The 11,222-nt window shown below is 46.6% G+C and overlaps 1 protein-coding gene across 1 annotated transcript; it reads left to right on the top strand.

Annotated features, from left to right (window-relative positions):
• Positions 1–1,518: 1,518 nt before the first annotated feature.
• Positions 1,519–2,049, top strand: LOC309570768 (epidermal differentiation-specific protein-like; the record flags this gene model as incomplete). Its single annotated transcript, XM_082277782.1, has 1 exon — positions 1,519–2,049. The coding sequence occupies one exon, from the start codon at positions 1,519–1,521 to the stop codon at positions 2,047–2,049; it is 531 nt and encodes a 176-aa protein (XP_082133908.1).
• Between the last annotated feature and the right edge of the window lie 9,173 nt (positions 2,050–11,222).

Genomic DNA, 11,222 nt, shown 5'->3' with positions numbered 1-11,222 from the left:
AAGCACAATCTTCACTAGCATGATCTTGCAAAGTAAAGTCCTACTGATACGGCAGAGAAATGCAGGGGAAGGGAAGGAGGCTTCAGAGTTGGGTGAGAGCTGCAGCACATCCATGAGGGTCTGCTGTCTGCATGTGCAGAGACTGAGCCCATCTTCCAGGGGATGAGGAGATGGCTGCTGCAGGACAGACAGACCTTACCAAGGGAGAGGGTGGAGGGGTCAGTGATTTGTGATTCTGAGGGGTGACCATGAAAATATTCTACAAATTTATCTCGGCCATGGGATCTTTATGTTGCATCAGCAAAATTCAATGGGTTGTTATTAATACTTTTCTACAGGTAGAGAGTCATTACAGTAGTGCTTGGTCAGTGAGTCCAAGTTCAGGTTCCCTCAGCTTCCATAGGTGCTTTTATAACTGTGAAAAAATACATGGTTTTAATCACATAATGGGGTTTTTTTAAGTGAGGTTTAAGTGATTCAGGTTTGTAAATTATGATGCACATGTCTTGCAGTATTAGTATGGCTTTTAATCTTGCTACGCATATCTGTCTTCTCCCATCCCTTCTCAGAATCAGCTAGAGGAATGGCTTCTTTTCTCCCATATATATTTGCCCTGCAATGTAAATCTTTGCCTCAGTAGCTGTTACATGATTTAGAGAGGGAGCTGTTACCATAACTGACTGTGCATTACTATTCCTGCAGCTGGTACTAATAAACACTGTGGCTTTTTAACCAAACCCGGATGACTGTGTGGAATTAGATGTGTGTACTGGTAATTGTGTCAGAAAAAGACATTTCAAACCTGAAACTTAGTCTGATTTAAAGAGCTGATGCTTACAACTTGATTGCTTCTCAGTGTATGTCAAGAGCCGGAATCTCTTGATTTCAGTAAAATTCCATATAAAAAGAGAAAGAAGGTGTTTCAGTGAATTTAAAGTTCATTTCTGCCTTTAAAAAATAGGTTATTTCCCCCTCTTTGAAATGAAGAATGCACTTTCTTTTAGACATTAATTGCCTGTCTCACTACTTTCATATTGCATTCTATGTGGCGCATGAAGCCTAGTCCAAACCATGAGTGCCAACTCCTAAGGTATTTCTCAAGTGCAGCATCAATTATCAGCTGAAAGATTTGTCACTAGTTGTATATTTTATTTCATTTATATATTTAAGTATTATGGGTATTCCAATAAGATGTTAAACAAAATGCTCAGGTGTCACTTGCATGTATAGCTATTAAATGAAACTGGACTGTTTTGGTGTACAAGCCTCATTTTACTTTTTTCCTCCAAATTGAAACTTCTATGTCATGTCCTCTCTCCTGCGCAGCTGCTGCAATTTTTATCCTCTGCTAAAACTGTTTTACGTTTCCTCTTTACCTTTTCTCCCATGTGTCTGCAGCATTTTGTGCCTGGTGTGTAAAAGCCTCTTACAAGCATTGCTTGCTTTCTGTTTTCATTTTCTGTAGGCTGCCATCCAACTCCTACAGCAGAAAATCCAAACCCCAGAAGCCCTGCTGAGATGGGAAAAATCATCGTTTACGAGCATGCCAACTTCCAGGGTTTGTCCAAAGAATTCCACACCAACATTGCCAACCTAAAAGACGCAGATTGGAACGATTGCATCTCCTCAGTGAGAGTAATCGGCCATCCTTGGGTGGCTTATCAGCACGAAAACTATAAAGGACAGTTACTGGTACTTGAGGAGGGAGATCACAACTTCATTGGTAAAAAGATGAATGATAGGATCAGTTCCCTGCAGGTGATCACTGAAGATCTGCACAACCCCCAGATCACTCTCTACGAACATGCTGATTATCAAGGGAGGAGCAGGATAATAAGAGAAGCAACCAACTTGGCTAGGGGACATGACAATAACAGCACATCTTCCCACAAAGTCCAGAAAGGTGTCTGGCTGCTGTGCGAGCACAGTGATGGAGGTGGATTTCAGTACATTGCTCGAGAACACGAACACCTTCCAAATTACAAGGCAATCAAGTTCAATGACAAGCTTTCCTTCCTGCGTCCCCTTCGCCCCGGCTGTGGCTGTTAGAATCCAAATCCTGCAATGCTGAGAAAAAAAGCAGCCCCAGCAAGAAATGTGAGACCTTGTTCTCTGCCTCTGCTTGTGTCACTTTTTCCCAGTGTCACAGGACCACCGAATGTGAGAGCTCTCTGCCATGCTGCACTGCAGATCTGTGCATGACTATCCTGCCCTGCACTCTTGTCCTGCTCCACAAATGGCCTCTGCCATTGTCTGTAATCCATTCTGTGTTGGTGCCAATAAAGAATCTCTTGCAATCAGCACTGGGCTGTTTCATGCACTGTTTAGTGTAGATAAATATTGCCCTTTTAAGATGAGATGTCTCTGTATGTCCAGAAAATGTTTTGTGCAGTCACTTGGCAAACATTTTTCATGGATCTCTCCTGTAGAATTTTGTCTCCTTCCAGTTTCCCTGGTCAGAAGCACTGCAACCAGACTAAAGATCTTGGTAAGCATTTGGATTATTGCTGTGATGCTGCCCCAACTCTTGCCTGTAGCTTGTATTTAACTATCCCATGAATTCTTGTATCTCAAGGCATTGATCATAGAATCCAAGAATCCTATGAAGTCTGGGGGTGGAAAGTTCCTTAAAGATCATCTCATTCCAACCCTCCTGCCACAGGCAGGGACACCTTCCACTAGACCACCTTGCTCAAAGTCCCATCCAGCCTGGCCTTGAATACTTCCAGGGATGGGGAATCCACAACCTCTCTAAACAACCTGTTTCAGTACCTCATCACCCTCACAAGTAAAGAACTTCTTCATAACATCTAATCTAAATCTCTCCTCTTTTAATTCAAAATCATTCCACCCTCATCCTATTACTGGCTGCCCACTTACAAAGTGGCTCCCGCTCTTTCTTATAAGTCCCCTTCAAGAACTGGAAGGCCACAAGGAGGTGTCCCTGGAGCCTTCTCTTCTTCAGGCTGAACAAGCCCAGATTTCTCACCCTATCTTCATGGGACAGGTGCTCCCACCTTCTGACCATCTCCCAGTCTGTGCTCATGTCTGGCATTGACCCAACCCAGGTGCAGCACCTTGCACTTGGGCTTGTGGAACCTCAGGAGGTAACTATGGAATCACTTCCCAAGTCTGTCCAGGTCCCTCTGGATGGAATCCCACCCTTTTGTTGTGCCAACTGCACCCCTCAGCTTTGTGTCATCTGCAAACTTGCTGAGGGTGTCACTGATAAAGATCTTAAGAAGCACTGGTTCCAGGACAGAGTCCTGATGGACACCAGTAATCACTGGTCTCCCCCTGGACATAGAGCCATTGACCATAACTCTCTGGCTGTGTGGCCATTTCCCAAACAGTCCACCCTTCAAACCCATGTATCTCCAGTTTGGAGATAAGGATGTCACATGGGACCACATCAAAGGTCTTAAGCAAGTCGAGGTACATGACCTTGGTTGCTCTCCCCTTGCTGATGGCTTCAATCCCTCCATCACAGATGGCCACCAGATTGGTCAGGCATGATCTGCCCTTAGCAAAGCCATGCTGGCTGTCTTTAACCTTCTTCTTGCCTTGCATGTGCCTTAACAGTGCTTCCACGGGCATCTGCTCCATGATCTTCCCAGAAGCAGAGGTGAGGGTCACGGGTCTGCAGTTCCCCAGATCTTCCTTTCTTTACTCTTTAAAAATAAGAGTGATCTTTCCCCTTTCTCCATTCACCAACGATTTTATCTGAATGCCATGACTTTTCAAATATGATGGATGGTAGCTTGGCAACAATCAGCCAGTTCCCTCATGAATTTCCAGGACCCTGGGATGCATGTCATCTGGTCCCATAGACTTGTGTCTGTTCAGTTTTGTCAAGTGGTCTCAAGCCTGCTCTTCACTTACAGTGGAAGGGACTTTGCTCCCCCAGTCACCACCTGCAGCTTCAGTGACTCCAGAGACATGGGAAACCTGACTGCCGGTGAAGACTGAGGCAAGGAACCCATTGAGTACCTCAGCCTTCTCCATACCCATTGCCACCAGTTCTTCCTTCTTGTTTATTGGCGGGGAGTGGGGGTTACACTCCACTTGGCCTTTATTTTCTGCCCAGCGTTGTTAGAGAAGCCCTTGAGTGGGAGTCTGCACAGGCAGGCAACTGGGACAGCTCCAGGCTTGTGGCTAGAACACCAAGAGTAAAGTTATTTCCACTTCAATTGGCTTATGAGCACCCAAATTACACAGGCCAGTTATTATTGGTGCCTGGGGAGGGAGAACACAGCTTTGCTGGGGAAAAGATGAAGGATAGGATCAGCTTTCTGCAGCTGATTGCTGGAAATCTGCACGATCCGCACGTGAAGCCCAGAACATGCTGTGCTGTCAACTGCTGGGCTTTGTCCCACTTGGAACCAAACACTGCAGGCTGTGCTGACGTAGCAGCCACTCGTGCTCCTCTGCTTGGCTCGGGTGGGCACATGCAATGGGGATAGCTCAGAATCCATGTGTTTTGGGACACTTCTTACTGCTTTCAAGCCACTTTCAGGCTTCCGTGCTCTGCTCACCAAAGCGGGATTTCCAAATTCAATTCCAAAAGCATCTGGCATTCCCCCTACTCTAGAACACGTGTTTTATAGTGGCAAGTCAAGTGGCAAATGTTGCCTTCTGCCCAAAACCATTTGTGGAAGAAATGATTTTGGAAGTCCTGTTGAAGTGCCTTGGTCAGGTCTGAGAGATCCCTTTTAGAATCTCAGCATGATAATGATGTTACATAGGCACTGTTAATAGGAGAGAGGTTATTTCAGGTGTCTCAATTTATATTTCCTAGGAAATACACTTAATGATACTTCCTTTGTGAAAACCACCATTTCTTAGAGAGGAAAGAAGGTATTCTCTTATTTTCTTGGCAGATGTAACTGAGAAGTTCCTTACAGCCAGGAGGTCTCTGAAGCAGAGATCTCGGAGTTTTCCCTCTGTTTCTTTTGGGCAAAGAGAATATGACATTACCTCCCAAAGCTGCTGTTACTCTGATTTTAATCAGTTGACATTCCCATCTGGCTCTGTCTCTCCTGGTCACCAGAGGGGATTTTCTTCACTTTGGGGGTTGTGAGGAGGTCATCTAGTTGCACTTGGGATGCAGTGCACTGCAGGCCAGCTGGCAGTTTCTACACTGCTCAGGTAGCAGTAGCCTTGGAATCATGTTCTCTGGTCATCCTCACCCCTCACCCTCATGGCAGACTTCAAGAGGCCTCTCAGAAGGATACATCACCAACCCTGGCATCCCCTGCTGTACTTCTCACCTGATGTTTATCCCATAAAAACACGCTGTGCAACAGTCTTGCCCAGGAAAGACTAGAGCACTGTCACCTCCATCTGCCTGCCACCCCAGGGATAAACTCTATCTGGCGGTCCCCAACCCTGCTAAACTACACACGGTGTTAAAAAGACTAAAACGACTGCCTGCAAAACCAACAATCAGCAAAAACCTTCTCAGAGGGGACTATTAATCCACAGAGCAAAAGGGCATTAGAAAAGAATGCAGTGGAAGGAAGGCTTGTAACTAGTGGTATTCCAAAAGGAGATGTCTAGAGGAGAAAGCTCAGACACCATGGCTGTAACAGAGAGGTGATACACACACAGACTCAACTTTTGTCAGCTTGATCAGAAACGTTGGCAGAACAGGTTCAGGCATGTTTGGGTAAACACGGAATATAAAACTTGGGCTTAAAGTCAGACCTTGTATGCCCAGAAGAAGGTGATGTTACACTTTAACCACTTATGTTATTTCTTGATGATGCCTGTGTTCCTGTGTTTCAGGGCTCTGGCGCAGCTCCTTTGGATCAGCCTTGCGAATGAGCCGCTGTGACTCTTCACCTGCAGTGGCAGCTCCATCGCCCAAGCAGCCCACCATCAGAGGAGGGGAGGGAAACCAGCAGACAGGATATTCTGCTGTCTAATTTATGGGTTTTTTTGGCTGCATGATTTAACATTCACTTGGGGAAGCTCAAGCTGTTTTCCATGTACAGAATTCTCAAACTTGCCGTTTGCAAGCTAGCAAGTTTTCACTGTGGCTTTCTGCCCCGCTCATTTCATCTGGCACTGGAATTCCCACAGCATGAATTTACAGCATCTTTTAATGTAGCCAGCACTGAAAAGCCATTGTGAGAAGCAGGGCTGAAGCAACTTGGTTTTTTTCCCCATACGCATCTTCAAACACATCTTCTCTTTACCCAACAACACAGCTGCCCCACTTTCAATTCAGTTGCTGATGCTTCCTTTCATTTCTTCTTGGTTTTCTTTGTCAGAATATTCCTCCCCCTCCTGCTGCTGTGTTTTCTTGGCAGTGCCTTATTGACTCTGGGTTAATCAGAGCAATACTATGGCAAAACAAATGAGATTCTCCATCCTTGTAAATCAAATCTCAAAAAATGCAAAGCTTGTTGCTGACAAAAGCAGTAATGAGAGGTTTTCCTTCAGAGATGTGTAGAGATCATCAGGAAAATAGTTGTGACACAGTGAAATGTGTGCAGCTGGTTGTTCCTGTAAGGAATTCCCCTCCTTGGAGCAAACTTGGTTTTGTCATTTATACGGTCCCAAAGCCCAATCCACTGAGCAGTCTCCCCACCAAATCCACATGTTTCTAATTTAGAGAGAAGGATGTTGTGGGGGACCATGTCAAAGGCCTTGCAGAAATCCAGGTAGATGACATCTGCAGCCTTCCCTTGTCCACTGGAATAGTCACTCCGTTGTAGAAGGCCAGTAGGTTGCTCAGACTGGACTTTCCTTTGCTGAAGCTGTGCCGGCTGTCTCAAATTACTTCCCTGTCCTTCAGGTGCCTACAGATACAAACACAGAAAGAGATAACAAGCAGGAAGCAGTTTGATTATTTAATTGTTGACACATCTCCTTGCTGAATCACCCTAACTGAGCAAGTCAATGGTTAAGTGAGTAGGTGATACTCTGATAAAAATAAGAGATCTTTATAGACCTCTTCTCCCTTGAGGAAGTACCATCTCTTGGAGCAGTAGTGCTATGCTGCTGGCATGTAAATGCCTGCGCTGCCATGCACACAGTGAGTACATGATCAACCTTACCAGCATCAATGGAAACCATGAGCAAATGGTGACCCCCAAGGGTCTGTACTGGCACCAGTGCTGTTAAATACCTTCCTTGATGTCACACACATGGGCTCAGACGCACCCTCAGCAAGTTTGCAGGCGACACCAAGCTGAGTGGTGCACTGCTGTGCTGGAGGGAAGGGACTCTTAAGAAGGACCTTGAGAAACTTGAGAAATGGCCCAAAGTGGGCCCCCATAAATTTCAGCAAGGCCGAGTGCAAGACCCTGCAACTGGATGTCAGGGCAATCACTGGGAGCAGTGCAGGCTGAGGAATGAATGGGCTGAGGGCAGCTCTCTGGAGAAGGAACTGAGGACGCTGGTGGATGAAAACCTGGACATGACCTGACAATGAGCACTTGGCACCTAGAACACCAACAGTATCCTGGGCTGCATAAAGTGTCGTCTGCAGGAGGAGCAAGGTGATTCTTCCCTTCTAATCTGCTGTGGTGAGACTCTACCTGGAGTGCTGCATGCAGCTGTGGGGCTTCCTGAACAAGAGAGATACAGACCTGTAGAGCAGGTGTGGAGGTGGGCCATGAAAATGGTCAGAGGGTTGGAGAACCTCCTGCAAAGAAAAGCAGAGATACTTGATGTTGTTCAGCCTAGAGAAGACAATGCTTCTGGAAGACCTTCTTGGGGCATTTCAAACTATAAAGGGAGGGCTTATAAGAAAAGCAGAGAGAGAGACATATTTCCTATGGCTTTTCAAGATGAAAGAGCGAAGGTTTAGGTTAGACATTAGGAAGAAATTCTTCACTGTGAGGGTGGTGAGGCACTGGAAAAGGTCGTCTAGAGAAGGTGTGGATGCCCCATCCTTGGATCTTCCCCCTCCATCAGTTTGTAGGCAACACCAAGCTGGGTGTGAGTGTTGATGTGCTGGAGGGTAGGAAGGCTCTGCAGAGGGATCAATGGACTGAGGCCGATTGGATGAAGCTCAACAAGGCCAAGGGCTGAGTCCTGCCCTGCGGTCACAAAAACCCCATACAATGGAAGACAGCAACTGAGCATGAGCCAGCAGTGCCCAGGTGGCTGAGAAGGCCAATGGCACCTGGGCTGTATCAGAGATAGAGGGGCCAGCAGGAGCAGGGCAGGGATTGTCCCCTGTACTCAGCACTGGTGAGGCCACACCTCGAGTGCTGTGTCCAGTTCTGGGCCCCTCACTGCAAGAAAGACACCGAGGTGCTGGAGTGAGTCCAGAGAAGGGAACTGTTCAAGGATATGGAGCATGGGTCTGATGAGCAGCTGCCAAAGGAGACAGGGGTGTTCCAATTACTGTGGTTCAGAGGGCTTCCGGAGGAGAAGGACAAACAAGAACTGAACTTCCCCCATGTCATCAAGTCCCTCGCATTCCAATGGACTTTTGAATGAGAGCAACGAGATGTCTGACTGTAGGAACATCTAAACTAAAATAAAATAGTTAATGAGTTTTGATCCCTGAGCATGATAATGACCATCTCCCAGTTCTGTGGAGTGGGATGTTGCACAAGACTTCTGAGCAAGCTATAAATGGAGGCAGGTGAGACACCCTTCACAAACAGCAGCCCTGCACTGGAGGAATCACCCTCAGCTCTCCCCAGCCCTGCAGCTGACATCAAGGTGAGAGGCACACTTTGTGCAGGAGAACTGGAAGGGTTTCTTGGGCAGCTGCTGTGAAATGCAGGGGAAGGGAAGGAGGCTTCAGAGTTGGGTGAGAGCTGCAGCACATCCATGAGGGTCTGCTGTCTGCATGTGCAGAGACTCAGCCCATCTTCCAGGGGATGAGGAGATGGCTGCTGCAGGACAGACAGACCTTACCAAGGGAGAGGGTGGAGGGGTCAGTGATTTGTGATTCTGAGGGGTGACCATGAAAATATTTTATGACTTACTCTTGGGCATACACCTAAACCTTGAAAGCATTTTTCCTGAATGTCTCCTGGACAATTTTGTCTCCTTCCAGTTTCACTGGTCAGTAACAGTGGGTTCAGGCTTGACTCAAAAAGTCTTGGTGAGCATGTAGATTATTGCTGATCCTGGCCAAACTCTCACCTGCAGATTGTACCTAAATATCACATGCTTGGTTGTATCTCAAGACAGTAGTTGGAGGGATGATACAGTCTTCTACTGCTCTTAATCACACAATCAAACAGAATGTTTTCACTAATTTGAACTCATTAATCCTAATGGTTAAACCAGTCTTGTGCTTCTAAACCGGTAGTATCTTGATAAGGGAGGAGGAATTCCCTGATCTGTGTGGCCATGTGCAAGTTCACCTGGACGAGCAGAGTCTCAGCCCTCCTCCATCACTGTCTAATGACAGCTGCACGCCCCGAGCTGGGTGTTGTGGCAGCTGTCACACGGCAGCTCTGCACTGCAGTGTTTATCTGCCTCGGTGCTGAGCTCCTCTTTGCCCCGATTTCCTTGCATTGGTCACTGCGTTGGTCACACAGGAGCTGCACTTGGCCTTTCTGAACCTCACGAGGTGCACATGGTGCCGGTGCTGGAGCTTGCCAAGGCCCCTCTGGATGGTCCCTGAGGACAGTTCTGTCTGTGTGTCTGTGGCTGCCATGCCCAGCTGATGCTGTGTTACCTGTGGTGACACTTGCTGCCTCTATCAGCTCCCATTGCCTTCCTGCAGCCTCTCTTCTCTCGTTCTCTCCCACCGACACAGCTGTGGCCTCTTCCCAGCATCTCCTCTTCCCTCAGCCCCTTGCAGGAAGTGTTTCCACAGCACTACAGTAACAAACCTTCCTGTTCCACACTGCTTTCTCTCCCCTGGATTCATAACCATGGTGTGGGACAATCTCCCCATTCTCCATCCTGCCATGAGCAGCAGCCTGATGTAGAAAACCCTGGAGGTTCCTTCCAGCCTAAATGCTTCTAGAAGTCCATACGCTCTCCTTGGAATGTCCTAGGCACAGCTACCCATGCACCAGAGAGGAATGCAATCCTACAAAACAGAAAAGGTTTAAGGAGGCATATGGAAGGGAATATTTCAAGAAATTTGCATTTGCTATTGCAGAGGTTTGGGTTTTATTAATCAAAGACAGCATCTAAACAAATGCGGAAGTGTCAGGTCCAAAATTCTAGCAAAGGATTCTTGACAGTTTTTCAGTAATAGGAGGATGAAGTGAAGGTGGAGAAGGACTTTGAGCCTTCAATATGGGGATTACATTTGACAAGAGAGCAGGTGGGAGCCTGTGGAGGAATGGGGTGGGACACTGGAGAAATGGAATTCATAAATGTCCAACAAGTAATCCCCAAGTTATTGTCCACATGACTTGATGATGAAACTTCTTCATTGAAATTGAACAATGAGTGAAATTAGGCAGAGAGTGACAAAGGCTTTTAAAACTTTCTTAGAATTCTTGACAGCAAGATTTAGTGTGGAAGGGACTTCTCTAGTCCAAGCCCTTGTTCTCAGCAGAGCTACCTTGAAACATCAGGTTACTCATGGCCATCTTCAAGAGATTTCTGAACAGCTACAAGAGTGGAGATTCCCCAGGATCTCTGGTCCTTCTGCCAGTGCTAATAACAACTTAGTGTTATTTTTTTTCCCTTATTTTCAGTCAGAGCTTCCCTGTTTCCAGTTACGACTCTTTCCAGTTGTCCTTTTTCTGTGCCCCTCTCTGAGAACGGTTAGCCTTGTCTTCTCCAGACTGAACAGGACCAGGCCCCTGAACCTCTCCTGGTTCATGGGATGCTCCAGTGCCATCCAGTGGCCTGTATGGGGCTCTCACCAATTTGTTCGCATTTATCTTTTAATGGGGCATCTAAAACAGCTGCAGTATTCCAGGCATGGCCTCAGTTCAGAGGAGATAGGAGTAAACTCTTCCCTTCTCTAGTCCCCCAGTTCTCATGCCGTGCAGCATGTAACTGCCCTTCAACCTCTTGTCCACCAACAGAATGGAGTGAGAAAGAGGCCATTCAGACACAACTAAAATTAATTTCTCAGTGGTTGTATATACTAAATATTGTCATGCCTGAGGTAGGGTAAAACCTTTACAGAAAGAGTGACTAGAACAGCTGCTCTTTAAAATGAGTCTAAAAAAGGAGTAAGTTGGGTTGAAAAGAACCAAATCAGGAGAATCCTTTGCTCAGAGACTACATAAAAGTTGGAATTAGGTGACCAGGATGCTTTTCTGCTTCCTCAGAGC

Source organism: Coloeus monedula (assembly GCF_965178545.1).
Source record: "Coloeus monedula genome assembly, chromosome: 3".
Classification (NCBI taxonomy): Eukaryota; Metazoa; Chordata; class Aves; order Passeriformes; family Corvidae; genus Coloeus; species Coloeus monedula.
Note: the sequence above shows the minus strand (reverse complement) of the source record. Positions and strands in the feature narration are given on the sequence as shown.